We start from the raw sequence: 17,234 nt of genomic DNA, 5'->3' as shown, positions 1-17,234 counted from the left end.
CCGTATAAAAACTAAATGGCGGAGTCGCGGTTGATCAGAGTTGGTCATCGCGTTCAAGTCAAGGACAAAGGATTTTTTGGTGTCGTTGCATACGTTGGATCGACTCTTTTTGCGAGCGGAAAATGGATCGGTGTAGTGCTAGATGAAGCGGTTGGGAAGAACGACGGCACCGTTCAGGGAAAGAGATACTTTGATTGTCATGACAACTGTGGCATCTTTGTGAGGCAATCACAGGTATGATGATATACACATCTTTGTAGCAGTATTGATTGATTAATGGCAAAGAGAAACATGCATGTTTACTAGTACATTACAATGAGAAGACTAGAGTTAACGTTGCTCTGACGGACGATATCGATTGTTAGTTGCATGTTGAATTAATCATACATACACTCACATACGGCAAAAAGAGACATGCACGCGCGCTATTCAGGTTCCTACTTCAGCTACCTCATACTGTACGTACATGTACTGCAAAATACTGAACACAAGTTCTAATTTCTCTCTAATTCAGTCACTTTTGTGATGGAGGAACTTCTGCAATCATAATGCGGGATACTGATTTCCATCCTGTATGGCCATCATACAGTGTTGATCTCCATTTGTTACAGTTTCCAATGTTGAATCCAATTGTGATTTGACCTGCTGGAATGTTCTCACAGTATCCCTCAATCTGTCTGTGACGGGCAGGATTCTCTTTGGCTGGACTACCATACACAATTCCCTCAATAGTCATAGGTCCACTGCATTCGTTACCGTTGAATGTAAAATACCATCGAGAACAGCACTCACCACTGGAGCATGCAACCTTGAGATTTCCTGCATATGCAACATGTAGAGCTGAATTGCTGTCACGTTTCCTAAAATTACAGTTCTGTTGAAAAGAAATCAGAAACAAGTCACACGTTGATAATTGTAATCACAAATCGAGTTGGAATAACCTGAATCAGACCGCTGTTCTTCCAATCACTTCTATACCACACACACTGTTTCCAGTTGAGTGTCATAGCTTCTCCTTTTCTTCCTGTTTCTCCTTGTATCCCTTGTGGACCTTGTGGCCCTATCTTCCCAGCATTACCTTTATCACCGACATCTCCCACTAGTCCTCTTTCTCCCTTTAGTCCTTTCTCTCCTTTTCTTTCTTCTCCTTTTATTCCTTGTGCACCAGCATCTCCAACTAATCCTTTCTCTCCATTCATCCCCTTTTCTCCTTTCATTCCATCTCGTCCGGATGCTCCATTAGCTCCAGGAGATCCAGGTACTCCAGGAACACCAGCAGGCACACATGTCTACTCAATAAACAAAATCAGAATAATATATTTTAACTACTTGATGTATCATCATAAATAACCTGCTGATTTCTCTCATCTGACACACTTTGACCACCAGAAGTAGCAATGACTTGAATGAGCACAAGAACTGTCACAAAAAATGAAAACATGATGATGACCGATATCCTCGATACTGATGAAGTGAGCTGGTGAGCTTGCTCTTATATACTTCTCCTCACACACCCTCACATTGGGGGGCCGGTACAGTCTAGTCTGAAATAGAACATTTCCATGTAATCTAATGTTTGCAATAGACTTTCCACTAAACCTGGTTTCGAATGCTTTCCCACAGCTACTCTTTCATCTAGGGTTCTTGTTGCTTTTATCACTTGACTTGCACAACCTACCACATTTTCTGTATTTAGTCTCGAGTTCCAATTTCTGTGCTTTATCTGTGTACCTTGTGTACATGTACTGATGTAAGAGACACTATGCTTGTGGTATTGTATTGAAGTGATGCATCTCTCAATACATTTAAATATTCAAACAAAGTCAATACTATATTACAAATTAATCGTATCTGGTATGACAGAGTGGAGAAAGTAGCAATACTAAAAAGTCAGTAAAACGTTGATATTGATGATGACAAGGAAAGTTAAAAATTTGCAGTAATTGATTAGATGATTAAGATAATAAACCCATTTGGTCCAGCAATGATATTAATATCAAGAAATATACTTACATGTGTTGCCTCCTTGTCTGAGGTTATTCACCATCTTTGCATGTTTAGTAGACCTTACGATGTATAGGATTCTCATAAGGTTGGAAAATGGCCGTAAGTTTGATGATATACAAAGTTAAGATAGAGCATGTTACATAATGATATGGAGTCTATAACTTATTATTATAGTATGACAATATAATGATATGACTTATATTGGAGGGATGCATGTGTATACCGTTGTATTGGAGGGATGCATGTGTATACCGTTGTATTGGAGGGATGCATCGTGTTGTATTGGAGGGATGCATCGTGTTGTATTGGAGGGATGCATCGTGTTGTATTGGAGGGATGCATCGTGTTGTATTGGAGGGATGCATGTGTATACCATGGTATTGGAGGGATGCATCGTGTTGTATTGGAGGGATGTTGTTGTATTGGAGGGATGCATGTGTATATCATTGTATTGGAGGGATGCATCATGTTGTATTGGAGGGATGTATGTGTATACCGTCGTATTGGAGGGATGCATGGTGTTGTATTATAGGGATGCATTGTGTTGTATTATAGGGATGCATCATGTTGTATTAGAGAGATGCATCATGTTGTATTGTATTATATGGATGCATCATGTTGTATTGGAAGGATGCATCATGTTGTATTGTATTATATGGATGCATCATGTTGTATTGGAGGGATGCATCACTTGACAATGTTGGCAGATGTATTGTACTATTGTATTGTATAATGAAGGATGCTGTAATAGTCTTGTAATCTAACAACTTGTCGATTTCTTTCCGATTTCACAAACATGAGCATGCTTATGCTTATTATTTTTAGGTTGTTGTACTGGATGAGGTTGGTGAGGAAACAGAGTCTCCTGGAATGTTGACCCCCAAGACGCCATCTCCTGCTGTGAAGAGACGCTCAAGTGGACAGCCACAGTCATCAGGAGGACGAAGTGGTCTCAAACCTCCCAGTGCTGGCATAGCAAAAAAAGAGACTGGGCAAAGTTTATCTGCAGTTTCTGAGCCTGTTGCAGTCGTACCAGAACCGAAAGTAAATGAGATCGTATACATGTTTGTTATTCTGTTGGTTTCTGTGACGCATGCTGACACCCTGTTCTCACACTAGGTAGGTGACTTAAGCAATGCCATGCAATGCAATGCAATGCAAGTTTAAACAAACAAACAAACAAACAAATGCAATGCAACTCAGGGCAATCTCGTTGACACTACACTGTGGGCATACGTGTTGACTAGCATGTTGTACATAGATTGAAAAATTGTTTGTGCTGTAACAAATGTCGTCTTGTGCATGACAGCAGTAGGTTTTCTTACTGAACTTGGTGGGTCGTATCATCAAGTGTCGGACTACGAGATTTCAAGAAGTAATGCATCCTGGTGAAATACTAGATGCTCACTGGCAAGTTATTGGAGACGATTTCAATCATTCAACTCGTGTGTGTGTGTGTGTGTGTGTGCACGCGCGTGTGCATGTGTGTGTGTGTGTGGTGTGTGTGTGTGTGTGTGTGTGTGTGTGTGTGTGTGTGTGTGTGTGTGTGTGTGTGTGTGTGTACACGTGCTCGTGTGTGTGTGTGTGTGTGTGTGTGTGTGTGCGCGCGCACGCACGTGTGTGTGTGTGTGTGTGTGTTTACAATTTCAGTTTCACCTGCTTAGTTATGCATGTACTCAGCATCTGCCAAAAATCCACTTTAGCAGTGTGGTAACAGTGAGTCACTAGATAGTTTGGATTGTGCTCTTTAGTTAATTAACCAGTCTACAGGATTATGGATTAGCAAATGTGGCTGACGGTGTCTGGATTTATACAGCAACATGAGACTGTTATGGTTGACATGCACAAGTTATAGCCATAACTGTCATATGACTAGACTATTCAAAGTATACTACAGTAGAATTCCATAAACAGCCCCTGTGCATATACAATACAAGTAACTTTCAAAAACTGGACAAGAGCATGGGTTTATACCAGGGACCTAGATCCAGGCACACAGCTTCAAGCAATTTAGCTGACCATTTTTGCATACAGTTACTTTTTCTTATGACGTCAGGAAATTAAACAGCTGCGGTTCTATGATTTCTTTTGGCAAAGGAAACAAATGCAATTGTGCAGTTTGTGGTGAATTACTTGTGCGCGCGCACACACACACACACACACACACACACACACACACACACACACACACACCACACACACACACGCACACGCACACGCACACGCACACACACACACACAACACACACACACACACACACACACACACACACACACACACACACACATGCACACACACACACAACACACACACACACACACACACACACGACACACACACACGACACACACACACACACACACACACACACACACACACACACACACACACACACACACACACACACACACACACACACTTGGACCAATGGGCATTATCACCAATGTAACGTGAAGTACATGTGAATACAACCGTATTTTCAGTCCTGGGTGTTATTTCAAGTGGACTTATTTACGGAATTCTACGGTAGCCCGGATTTGGTGGATCACAGTTTGTGGCTCCACAATTTTGTTGCTCAACTCAACTCTTATGTGGACTCACTACTGTCTTCATTCAGTCAAAACTTTTTAGTCCAGTTACATCAACAACAAAAACTCCAGTCAAGCAAACATTAGGTCTTTCTTTCTGTATTTAGCAAATGTTAATGTGACACTATTGCATCGTATATCTTGTATTCTGATTGAATTTGTAGTTAGTAATTTGTCTTATCAACTGATATGTAGCAACGTGATGGTCACATTCTCTCTTGCTGTACAGATTGTTGTTGAGCCGGTTATTCATGTTTCTCAACCCGATCCTGTCTTCCCATCGGACCCTGTCGAGCAGTTACCATCATCCAAGTCAACAGACTCCGTACAAGTTGCAGCTCAAGTTCAGGATCTCAAAGAGAAGCTGACGATCGTGCAATCTCGAAGACAGGAGGAGAAAGCACGAAACAAGGAACTAGAGAGATACAAACTTCTGTACGAGCAGATGTCAGACTACAAGAGCAAATGGTCAACATCTCAGTCCGACCTCCACCAGCAGTTGAAGCAAGCAAGGAAGGACGCGAAAGAAGCTCAAGAAGCAAAAGCAGTGATTGAAGAGGAATTGGTTGAACTACAGGAGGCTGTAGAAATGGCAACGTTGGATAAAGAGATGGCAGAAGAGAGAGTGAGAGACTTGTGGTGTTGTATGCGTGACGAGGTTGATGTCACTTTGTGTGTTGCAGTGTGAGAGTCTACAGCAGGAGGTCGATGTGTGGAAAGAGAAGGTTGAAGAAGTGACGTTGGATTTGGAGATTTTGAAAGGAGAGATCGAGAAGTCGGGTGAGATTTAGACACTTGACATCGAGTACTGACTGTCAAACTTGGTTGTTGGTGTTTTCATTGCATTTTGACGTATAAGTCAATGATTGGTCAGTCATGAAATGCGGAGTTGTTAGCAGCTTGTGTCTGTAATCAACAGATCAGTGCATGGACAGACATATAGACAGACATACAATCAACAGATCGATGAATGGACAGACATGTAGACAGACATGATATTATGTTGTGTATAAGTGCTAATACAAACTTGTCAAAGTTTGCCAAAGTGTGATAGCTGATGCCTGTAGTCTTCTCAATATTTCAGCTTTCATGTCGTTTAATCTTCTATGATTTCTGTTTGTCTGTGAAGGGATGGAGGGCATGACCGAGTCAGTCCAAGTGAAGCAGTTGGAACAGCAGAATGCCAGACTGAAGGATGCTCTAGTGAGGTTAGCCGAACCAAAATCCTTTTTCTTGTTACATCGGTTTTTATGTCTCAGTGTATGTTTGTTGGTTTGTCTGTTGTTTGACCATCGGCTTGCTTGTTTGTTTGCTTGTCTGTCTGCTTGTTCGTTGGCTTATCTGTCTGCTTGTTCGTTTGTCTCTGTGTGTTGTTTGTTTGTTTGTCTTTGTTGTTTGTTTGTGTTTGTTTGTGTGTTTGTTTGTTTCTCTCTGTGTTGTTCATTTCTTTGTGTCTATGTAGTTTTGTTTCTCTGTGTTGTTTGTTTGTTTGTCTCTGTTGGTTTGTTGGTTGGTTGTCTTTGTGTTGTTTATTTGTTTGTCTCTGTGTTGTTTGTCTGTTTTTGTGTTTTTTTGTTTTTCTGCCTTGTTTGTTTGTCTCTGCATTGTTTGTTTGTTTGCCTGTGTTGTTTGTTTGTTTTCTCTGTTGTTTGTTTGTTTCTGTGTTGTTTGTTTGTTGTCTTTGTTGTTTGTTTGTTTGTTTGTTGACTTTGTGTTGTTTGTTTGTTTGTTTGTTACTGTATTTGTTTGTTTGCCTCTGTGTTGTTAATTTGTTTGTCTCTGCATTGTTTGTTTGTTTGTCTGTGCTGTTTGTTTGTCTGTGTTGTTTGGTTGTTTGTGTCTGTGTTGGTTGAGCGCTTTCGCTGTACAGGCTGCGTGATCTGTCCAATCAGGAGAAAGTGGAGCACCAGACGGTCCAGAAAGCTCTTGATCAACAAACAGCAACAGTGAAGCAGCTCACCACACAAAACGAGAAGCTAAAGCAAGACAACGAGGTGAACATACACAGTCATATGACATCAAGAAAATTGTTGATTTGTGCCTCACATATTAGGAAGCAGAGCAGACAATTGATGAGTTAAAAGATCAGGCAAGTTACGAAACAATACTGAATGTGTGGTGTATTGTTTTGACTTTGCTGTGTTGCGTTGTCATATTGAATGAAATGTTTATGGTTTATTTGTGAGAATGTTTGTTTACTTGTCTGTTTATCTGCTCATTTATCTTTTTATTTATTTATTATTTATATATTTTCTTATTTATTTATTTATTTATTTATTTATTTATTTATTGATTGATTTGGTTATTGATTTATATTATTATTTATTATTCATTTATTTATTTATTTATTTATTTATTTATTTATTTTATTATTTATTGATTGATTTATTGATTGATTTATATTTGTGTGTCTCTGTCAGTTACTCATGTTTGTTCGCCTGTGTTGTTCTCTTTGTTTGCTTATTAAGAAATAAATAACAATTTATGTAATGACGTTAATTAACATCAAGTAAGATATTTCTCATTGCTTTAGGTGGATGCAGCTCTAGGTGCAGAAGAGATGGTAGAGAAATTGACCGATCGCAATCTGGAGCTCGAAGAGGAAGTAAAGGACAAATCAGAGAGCATCGTTGATCTCGTAAGTTTCGTAGCAAACAGTTAAATTTGGTACAGCTTCTAGTGTGTCTGCTGTATTCTGCTGTTTTGTGTTGTGTAGGAAGCTTTAAGAGAAATGTATGAGGAAATGGAGGAGCATCACACTGAGATAGAGCTGGAGCTTCGTGAAGAAGTTGACATGGCCAATGTTCGAACGCGAGAGGCTTATCACAAAGTTGATGCCGCACACGAAACGAATGCAGACTACCAACATACGATATCTCAATTTCGAGATCTAGTAAGAGACTTGCAAGCCACAATTATGAATCTGCAGAAGAGCAGTGAGACTCGGAGTGAACCACAAGAGATGGAGAGTCAATCACAGGCGGTTCTTACTCTTAACATGCAGCTGAAGTCGACAGAAGCGAAGGCGCACGCGAAGAGCGTTGAGATGGAGTTGAGGAAATTGGATGTGCAGCAGGGAGTGGATCATATCCATCTTATCAAGATGTTTATTCCAGACTTTTTCTATCAGGCTGGAGGTGAGTACTTTGTACAGTTGTCTAGTGTATTGTGAGATGCATCCCTCCAATACAATAGTCTAGTGTGAGATGCATCTCTCCAATAGTCTAGTGTATTGTGAGATGCATTCCTCCAATACAATACCGTATTTGCCTGTAATAATGCCCATACCGAAATAATGCCCATGCCCGTATATATGCCCATGTGCGACAGGTCAGAACTTTCAGCCCATGCCCAACTATACGCCCTTGCCCAAGTATAAGCCCAGATAGGCATGCGCAGACAAAACAAAATGGGGTCCGCAGAACATTTGTCTCCGTCTGTGTGCATTTGATGAGCTGGTGTCATTGGTGAGTTAAAGTGCTTACCGCTAGACTCATGTCTTCGTTGCAGTTACCGACCCTGATGCTGGACGGGCTTCAGGCCGATCATGTATGTATAGTGTTTAGTTTCTGCGTGTATGCTGATGCTGTAGGGATACCAGTGCCTTTGATCTTGCAAATGGATAATTGCAAGCATTTATGGTATTTCTGTCTTCAAGTATTTAGATGATGACTGGCCAAACGACAGCATTTTGCGACCACGTATACGCCTGGGACCAAAATGATGCCCATGCCCTAGCATATGCCCAGAAAAAAGTGTTTCTTTTCTATACGCCCAGGGCGTTATTACGGACGAATACAATAATCTAGTGTATTGTGAGATGCATACCTCCAATACAATAGTCTAATGTATTGTGAGATGCATCCCTCCAATATAATAGTCTAGTGTATTGTGAGATGCATCCCTCTAATACAATAGTCTAGGGGAGATGCATCCCTCTACTACAATAGTCTGGTGACAGCAATGCATTCCTCCAATACAATAGTTTGATATATTGAGAGGTATGTCTCATCAAGACGGTACCACAACATTAGGAGAATTCCTCTCTTTTATACAGTACAATTTGAGATGTTTCTAGAACTGTAGTGTTTACAATGTTGTTACGTGTGACATTTTGTTTTGATATTGTTCTCTGCGTCTAGGTGATTACGATGGAATTCAAGCTGTTCTTCTCATCAGACGTCTTCTCTTCAAGACAGACCTGATAGCCAAGGAAATCAGACAAAGGGTAAGGCAGCCAACAACCTGCATGAGAAAATGAGCAGATTGTGGGGTAATGTATGAAACTAGTTGTTCTTTACCTGTTCCTCGAGAAAATTAAAGATATAAGTGAGCAGAATGGCATCGTACAGTACAACCCTGATTATTCGGACATTTCGATATTCCAGACAAATTTATTTCCACCCACAAATCACGTGTTTTTAATGTGACATCTTTCCAACATGGAAACCTGTGAACTGACTCCAAAATTGGACTCATAGAGATTTACATCTAATCATTAATGTGTAAACTTGTTGAGTCATTGTTGACCTAATATTGCTGTATATTAATTAATTAAATATTTGTTCATTATGTACCTGACTGTCAATGTATGACTGAGCATCAAGGAAGTCACCACGGCACACCATCATTTCATTTATCTGGACAATTTGGCTTCTGCTGAAGAAGTCAGAATAATCGGGGTTGTACTGTATATGTAACATGATTGCTGCGTTTTTCTGTTGTTCCTGACTCACGAAGCTGTGGGTATGCTGTGTGTTCATGGTACATCCAGGGTTGTAGCCAGGCATGCTAAGGTGTAGCACACCACTACGCTTTCAGCATACCCACTACTCCTAAACATACTGGCTAAGCATGTACTGTACGCCACATGCCACACGTGCGCTCACTCTCCAGAAGTTGTGACAAAGGGAGAGAGGGCTACTTGAAACGTTTATAGACAGGTGGAGAGGCAGATAAACAGGGAGGAAGACAAACAGAGAGACAGACAGACAGACAGACAGATAGACAGACAAACAGGGAGACGCTCAGACAAAGAGACAGTAAAGTTGTGTGTACAGTTTGATGTGAATTCTATCGAGTGACAATGCTGTAGCAGACTTGTTCATTGCTGCATGTGAGCTTGGGTGTGTTCGTTTAGTTTCAGATGGGAGACTTAGCTCACAGCGATGAACCTCTGAAGGATGACGCTGATCGCCTTTCATTTGCTGTTTCCCTTGTCCAGTCGATGGTCACACTACAGCAACATCTTAACAGAATAGACAGGCATGAATTGATAATAATAATTGTTTCTGCCCTTTTGTTGGTGATTTCGTTTGACAGTTTTGAGCATTGTGTATGTTTTTCTGGCAGTTCGACTGTTTGTCTGTTTGTCTGTCTGTATATTTGTGCACGTGTCTGTCTGTTTGTTTGTTTGGTTGGTTATTTTGTCTGTTTGCTTATCTGTGTTTGTGTATTTGTCAGTTGGTTGTCTGGTTGTTGTCTGTGTTTGTCTGCATGTCTGTTGATTTGTTTGTATGTCTGATTGTGTATGTGTATGGATGGTTGTTTGTGTATTTGTCTGTATGTATGTTTGTTTGTCCATATATGTGTCTGTCTGTTTGTATGTTTGTCTTTTTGTTTTGTGTATGTTTGTGTATTTGTTTTGTGTTTGTGTGTCTGTCTGTCTGTTTGTGCATTTGTCTGTCTGTCTGTCTGTCTGTCTGTCTGTCTATTTGTGTCTGTCAGGCCAAGTCCATTAGTTAATGACTTTGTTGTTTGCAAGGACTGATTTGTATTTCAAAATCCTAGCATACGTACAAGTAGAATCTGTATGAGAATAAATTATCTGTCTGTCTGTCTGTTTGTTCGTCTGTCTGTTGTTTGTTTGTCTGTCTGTCTGTCTGTCTGTCCTTTTGTAGTTGACTTTTCTGCACCAACAACCTTATACACTGTCTGTCGGCCTGTGTGTCTGTCAGTCTGTCTGTCTGTCTGTCTGTTTGTTTGATCATAGTGTAATAAAACTGGATTTTAATTTCAACAGAGTATTGCAGCGTTGTGATGTAGAAGTGTACGAAACAATAGGGAATATGTTGTCCGACTTCACTGCTCACGAGAAGGCAGTCAACGTTGTTGTTGACATGTTGAGAAAGGATCAGGTAATATACTACAATGAGATGTCGTATTCATCAGCCAACTTTGTATTGTGGTGCATCACAGGTTGATGACAGCTTTGCTATGGCTCCTGTTGAGAAGGCAATTGGATATTTCAAAGTAGGATGTAACCTTTGTTAAAGATATCTTGAGTATAGAATACCAATAAGTGACCGACTAAAACATAGTCACAGGAATTTGGAATATACGCTACAAGTCTTTTAAAACCCCAAACAATGATGTTTTCATGTGCTGCGTCCCGTTCGTGCTTACCAGACTATATCCAGGAACCTCTGTAATCTCCAGGTTGTAGAGTGTAAGCTAAACTATGGCACAGGCAGGGCAAGCAACTTGCATGGAATGCTGGCAGGGTTTGAACTGTCTCGCTTACTACATTTGTCTACAACTGCCTCTGGTTTGTTGTCATTGCGGTAGTCCAGATGCAGCACTTAGCCAGAAAAGTACGAAGTTGTCCTTCCCGGTGTGTGTTAACTGCACTTGCAAGCCAGCTGTTGTGCGTCAGCCCTGGAAGTGAACTCTAATCTGACTCTGTTGTTGCAGACATCACAGTCTTTCTGTCTTGGAACTCGCTGTAGTTTTACTATGGCACATTTTACTGGTAGCAATTAGTCATTTAACATGCTTCACGTAGAAAAACTAAATGTGAAAAAGTTATGACCGACCAAAATATCTGTACACTGCTGACCTGAAACATGAATTTTTTGGTGTGGCCTTATCAGAGTTTTATCACAACTATGACGCACTAAAGTCCGTTCCTGAATAGGAGAATACGTGGGAACTGCGGTTAATAGATAAAGAATTGAAGAGCTGAGATGGGCGTAGTTAATTACTTAAATGGTTCCAGTATAGACACGTTTTGCTATGAACTTACGTTCAAAAGTTCAGTCAATGCTTCAACTACATAAGCTTGCTAGCTACAGCTGTTTACTTATCAATCCATAATTCAAAGTAGGTCCGCGTCAGCTTTCAAGTAGTGGACGTTATAGCGGTGACTTTGAAGTTATCTGACACCTGGTGTAAATGAAGGAGCAGGGCAGGGCCAAGTGTGTGTCCTACAGGAAGTTACAAATTCTGTCGTAATAAAGAACCAATCACAGTATTCATTAACTGATCTGGAACCGCCTCCTTGTGAGCTTTCCAAAGATGTTGGAATCAACTCGCTAGGACGTCCGCTTCAGGAGATACGGTTTTTCCCCACGTATTCTCCTATTCAGGAACGGACTTTAGGATGCATGTTTTACAAACATCTGTGTGTCTGGATGGACAGTTGGACACACACACACACACACACACACACACACACACACACACACACACACACACACACACACACACACACACACACACACACACACACACACACACACACACACACACACACACACACACACACACACACATAACCTAACCTAACCTAACCTAAACACCAGGAGCTACCTCTCAGAGGTCACACACACCAGCTGTTAAGCAGGACCCTGTGTGCTACTCAGGGAACTCTGGGCCTGCGCTAGCAAACTCCTGGAGCCGGGCCAGGCACTCGCAGGAGCACCAACTTGTGAAGCCAACTGTAGTGTGAGCACCCGAAGTCTTGCCAGGACCCAGTGGCTGATGTCACACACACACACACACACACACACACACACACACACACACACACACACACACACACACACACACACACACACACACACACACACACATCACCACAGTTTGTAACCGACTTCTGTTGCATATAGAACGTTGTTGATATGCATCTTGAGGGTCAATCGTTGTCTTACTCTGACGTCTTTCTCGATTACATCTCTGTGGTATCAACTGGCGTTAACTCAGCCAAATCTCTCATACGCCAGCTGAAACCCATCGCTCCTGTAAGCTACAACACACGACTGACATCCAAGTCAAAGCGTTCTAACTGCTGTTGCCTTAGGCATCATCTAGTTTCAGCGTTTTACTCAAAGAGTGGGCAACACATTTGTCTGACATGCAGACGTACTGCAAGAGGGTTTGTATGCGGCAGACTGTACTGAGGCAATTTTGCATTTTTGAATTTTTTGTGTTAGGTGCGGCGGCGTGTGCCACAGGGAGATAAGGAGAAAGGACTCCAGTACAGCAAAGATGTTAGATGGGATTTGAGTGTCGTGGTGTTTGTCCGTTTGTGTTTTTGTGTGTTTGTCCATTGCGTGTTTGTCTGTTTGTGTGTTTGTCCGTTTGTCTGTTTGTTGATTTGTTGGTTTGTGTGTCTGTTTGTGTGTTTGTCTGTATGTGTTTGTCTGTATGTGTTTGTCTGTGTGTTTATCTGTTTGTTTGTTCGTCCATTTGTGTTTTTGTCTGTTTGTGTGCTTATCTGTTTGTGTCTTGTTGGTGTGTCTACTTGTGTGTCTGTTTGGTGACTGTCTTTCTGTTTCGTCTGCGAATGCCCGTGGTTATGCCATTGACTGATTTGTCTGCTAACCCACCTGGTGTTACCCCATTTATCTGCTTATTTGTGTATCTGTTTGACAGCTTGTGTGTGTGTGTGTGTGTGTGTGTGTGTGTGTGTGTGTGTGTGTGTGTGCGTGTGCACGCGCACGCGTGTGTCACTGTGTGTGCGCACACACGTGTGTATCTCATAACTGTTGCACTTCAGGTAGTCTCGTCTTTGTCTGGCATCACAGCCGATGTTGAAAAACTCGTTCGTGTCATGTGTGAGATCCAGACTCAAGCATCACAGCAGATGGTTTTGCTTTCAGAACAGGAAGCTCTCACCGGTCCACAACTCAGCGAAATGGCAAAGCGTGCAGCAGCAATGGTGTTTGGTCTGCCAGATGCAGAGAATCCCGCAGAGAATGTGAAGTAGGACAATTTTGTCTTGTAATGAGCCCATCAGTTTGTCAATATGTTTCATTTCTGTTGGGTTGTCTACTTGGTGGTTGCTTTCTTGTTTGTTGTTGCTGTTGTTTGCTGTTTGAAGACACAAGAGAATGTTGTTTGTGACTCTTCTAATGATTGTTGTGCCTTTCTGTTTGTCTGCTTGCTTGTTTGGATGGTTTCGCTTTGAGGCTTGATTGTTCATTGTCTGTCTGTGTGTCTGCCTGCTTGCTTGTCTGTCTGTCTGTTTGTCTGTCTGTCTGTCTCTCTCTCTGTTTCTCTGTCTGTTCGTTGGTCTTCCCATCCGTCTGCTTGTCTATCTGTCTGTCTGTCTGTTTATCTGTCTGGTTTAGTTTAAGTAACAATTTGTGCTATTTAGGGTTTTGTGTGAGGGCATTAACAGCGTACTCGTTAAACTTGCAACATCGATACAAGACGGAGACTTCGACGTCGAAAAGACAAGAGAACAGACTGTGAGTCAATCAGTTGATATCATTGTCTGTGTGTTACAAAATCATGATATTTCAGTCTTACTGAACTTGTCGTCTATAGCCGTAATGCTCTTTGTGTTATAGCCTGAGCCTCCATATGCAGTGAGGGCGGCTGTCATGAGAGGAAAACTGTGTGACATCGAGGGTCTGGGAGCGAAAATGCAGCAGAAAGACGACGATATTATGGAGTTGAAACGAGCACTGAAGATGAAGGCAAACGAACTGAGTGAGTACGGAGTGAAGATATCCGTTTTGGAACAGAAATTGGCGCATTCTTTCAAAGAGGTGAGTAGCAGCTGGTTGATAGTTTTTTAGAGCGATGAAGTGGACAAACATGCAGGTAGCGGAGCAGGTTGAGAGGCAGAGGATTGGATATTGAATGACAGACAGACAGACAGACAGATGGACAGACAGACATATTGACAAACGGATGGACAGACAGATAGATGGGTAGATGGACAGACAAACAGATAAACAGACAGACAGACAAATGGGCAGACAGACAGATGGACAGATAGACAGATGGACATACATACATACAGACAGACAGACAGACATATAGACAGACAGACAGACAAATAGATGGACAGACAGGCAGACAGACAGACAGACAGACAAATGGGCAGACAGACAGACAGACAGACAGACAGACAAACGGGCAGACAGACAGATGGACAGACAGACAGATAGATAGATGGACATACATACAGACAGACAGACAGACAGACAGACAAACAGATGGACAGATGGACAGGCAGACAGACAGACAGACAGACATATAGACAGACAGACAGACAGATAGATAAATCAGAGAGTGCTACCCACTCTCTATGTAGGGATGCGACGATTTTAAAATGGCCACCCATACAGAAGTATCCAAACACGTGCTATCCAGATTTCTTATAACTCAGTAAGAAATCTCAGAGCCACGTAACGCTCAACTGTAAATGTTCCGAATGGTAGCTAGACTACTAACGCTGACACTAGATGTCTCAGAAGTCGTATATCGGCAAGTAAAAATGCGATTTATTCTTCACATTCTGACCCACTTTTGTCAGTCAGGCTAGTGCCTCACTCGAAGCAGCTACAGCGACAAGAGTCATACCAATTGATTCGATCTTGTCCGAGGAATTGCACTGACCCAACAGCTAGAACTGTGCAAAGTCTACCCAGATCAATCAACTGCTGATAAGCAATTCTAAGTGGCGCTTCCACAACGCCATGTGTCCGGTCACGTGTGTAGTAATTATATACCTATTTCTTAGCTGGTGGAAACTACAGTTTGGGACCTTAGCTGCCACTTCCACAGTGTGTTTACAGTTGCATGTAGTTGAACGTTGAAATGTATGACTATGTTCAACGGGGTGCTGTCTCCATGAGCGTCTAATTTTTTAGTGTAAAGATGTGTGGGAGTTGTTTATTGATGCAATCAATATTGTTGCGTCAAGCTGCACCCGTCATTTCTATCTTCACCCAACACACATGTACTCACAGTAGCAACACAGATTGGAGCGAGACAAAAACCATTTCATCTACGTAACTAAGAAATGAATGAAACAAGTAGAAAACATTTTGAGAAAATGATGGGTATGTAGGGATGGATATGTACTTATTCATGCTTATCTCCTATCTTTATTACCTAAATTAATTGCTTGCGACAGTCATGTGTGACACTTACAGTACTTGATTGTGATGTAGGAGATGAGCATGAATATGTACATACCCATTGCTACATATCCATCATTTTCTCAAAATGTTTTTATACATGTAGATGGACAGACAAAAGGACAGACAGACAGCCAGATTGTTTTATTGATTTTAAACTTTAAAAGACACAGCAAGCAAATCTTCAAAAGTAGAAAATCTACATCAGATCTATTACTCTGTTTATCAATTCAGACCTAATGGATGGACATACATACATACATACATACATACAGACAGACAGACAGACAGACAAGAAATGGTTAGATCAAGTCAAATACAATCAACAGTCGACAGCTTGAAGGCAGTTGGGTGTTCTCCCAGATGCTAGACTGGCAGGTAATCGACTAATGTGTCAATTGACCGACAGATAAAACAAACCGTTCGTCATATAATAAATAATGAAATACATTCGACTAATCTACATGCTGTTCTGGCTAGTCTGATCAGCGAGCCGACGATCTGCTCAAACAACTTGCCGAAGAAAAGGAGCTTGTAACAAAGAAAGAAAAGTGAGTTTACCTTGTAAACAAGCATGCCAAGATTCAGCACCTATGGGGTGTTTATTTTCATTGATATTAACCAGATTGGATGTCATGAATGGTTACATGTTTGTTTTGTTTGAGCTTGATTGATTGTCTTGTGTAGAGAATTTGAGGTAACGATGGACACTCTGCAGCAAGACATTGATGCTCTCGAAGTTGAGAAAAGAGACTGGAAGAAACGTCACGAGGCGTTGTCGAAGAAGAACATGATGGCCGAAATGACGCGGCACGGTAAGGGATCGTTCTTGACTGGACAGTTGGCCGGGGGAAGTTCACGGGTGGAAGGAGATGCGGGGACAACTGCTGGAGCCGTGATGAGTCAAGTTCAAGTTGTTATAAAAGATTCGGCCACCACGATTGCACAGGTTGGTCTAATAGTGTGTGTGTGTGTGTGTGTGTGTGTGTGTGAGAGAGAGAGAGAGAGAGAGAGAGACAGAGACAGAGACAGAGAGAGAGGAGTACACACACGCACGCATGCACGCACGCGCACACACACACACACACACACACACACACACACACACACACACACACACACACACACATTTAAGTTGTGTTGTACTGTGACTGGCAATAACATCACTCATCGTCTGCACCTACTATATAACACTGCTGTTTTAGGTGGAGTCTCTACGTCGTACTCTCAGTGTAGTACGAACCGAGAACGCTCGTCTACGAGGCGAAGACATGAGACGAAGACTAGCCAGACTTCCTCCCATTCAATTGCCACAGAAGCAGCCTCATCAGCTGAAGACAGAAAGCAGAGAAATCGCCACCAAACCAACAGAGAAACCAACAGAGAAGACGGAGGATTTGCAAACGCTGACCAAACGAACTGACGAGCTCTTGAAGGTAAGATTGAAATTGTGTGGTTGCTCCTTTATGACTGATTTGATTT

The 17,234-nt window shown here is 41.7% G+C and overlaps 2 protein-coding genes across 2 annotated transcripts in view; one reads left to right on the top strand and one right to left on the bottom strand.

Annotated features, from left to right (window-relative positions):
- Nucleotides 1-7: 7 nt before the first annotated feature.
- Nucleotides 8-17,234, top strand: part of LOC134185112 (dynactin subunit 1-like) — a 20,320-nt gene continuing 3,093 nt past the window's right edge. Inside the window, exons 1-22 of the mRNA XM_062653237.1 lie at nt 8-234; nt 2,833-3,051; nt 4,826-5,221; nt 5,280-5,376; nt 5,726-5,804; nt 6,467-6,590; nt 6,650-6,685; nt 7,130-7,234; nt 7,313-7,733; nt 8,739-8,824; nt 9,737-9,861; nt 10,619-10,733; nt 10,795-10,848; nt 12,486-12,617; nt 12,677-12,751; nt 12,810-12,866; nt 13,376-13,581; nt 13,976-14,069; nt 14,172-14,372; nt 16,233-16,303; nt 16,440-16,701; nt 16,958-17,188. Coding sequence (XP_062509221.1) covers nt 16-234; nt 2,833-3,051; nt 4,826-5,221; nt 5,280-5,376; nt 5,726-5,804; nt 6,467-6,590; nt 6,650-6,685; nt 7,130-7,234; nt 7,313-7,733; nt 8,739-8,824; nt 9,737-9,861; nt 10,619-10,733; nt 10,795-10,848; nt 12,486-12,617; nt 12,677-12,751; nt 12,810-12,866; nt 13,376-13,581; nt 13,976-14,069; nt 14,172-14,372; nt 16,233-16,303; nt 16,440-16,701; nt 16,958-17,188 — 3,405 coding nt within the window. The 5' untranslated portion in view covers nt 8-15. The remainder of the gene's footprint in view (nt 235-2,832; nt 3,052-4,825; nt 5,222-5,279; nt 5,377-5,725; nt 5,805-6,466; nt 6,591-6,649; nt 6,686-7,129; nt 7,235-7,312; nt 7,734-8,738; nt 8,825-9,736; nt 9,862-10,618; nt 10,734-10,794; nt 10,849-12,485; nt 12,618-12,676; nt 12,752-12,809; nt 12,867-13,375; nt 13,582-13,975; nt 14,070-14,171; nt 14,373-16,232; nt 16,304-16,439; nt 16,702-16,957; nt 17,189-17,234) is intronic.
- LOC134187888 (collagen triple helix repeat-containing protein 1-like) lies at nt 262-1,521 on the bottom strand. The gene is made up of 3 exons (XM_062656395.1): nt 1,352-1,521; nt 942-1,289; nt 262-874 (listed from the first exon to the last, which is right to left on the bottom strand). The coding sequence occupies exons 1-3, from the start codon at nt 1,439-1,441 to the stop codon at nt 515-517; spliced, it is 798 nt and encodes a 265-aa protein (XP_062512379.1). The 5' UTR covers nt 1,442-1,521; the 3' UTR covers nt 262-514.

Source organism: Corticium candelabrum, chromosome 1 (genome assembly GCF_963422355.1).
Source record: "Corticium candelabrum chromosome 1, ooCorCand1.1, whole genome shotgun sequence".
Classification (NCBI taxonomy): domain Eukaryota; kingdom Metazoa; phylum Porifera; class Homoscleromorpha; order Homosclerophorida; family Plakinidae; genus Corticium; species Corticium candelabrum.
The sequence above is the reverse complement of the archived record's forward strand: the minus strand, read 5'-3'. Positions and strand labels throughout refer to the sequence as shown.

What these genes read in the sequence shown, in the direction of transcription:
- LOC134187888 (XM_062656395.1), bottom strand. Translation starts at nt 1,441, where the DNA reads ATGTTTTCATTTTTTGTGACAGTTCTTGTGCTCATTCAAGTCATTGCT. An exon ending in CAGATGAGAGAAATCAGCAG is followed by an intron (nt 1,290 to 1,351) that starts GTTATTTATGAT and finishes TTTATTGAGTAG; the next exon opens with ACATGTGTGCCTGCTGGTGT. An exon ending in AGAACAGCGGTCTGATTCAG is followed by an intron (nt 875 to 941) that starts GTTATTCCAACT and finishes TCTTTTCAACAG; the next exon opens with AACTGTAATTTTAGGAAACG.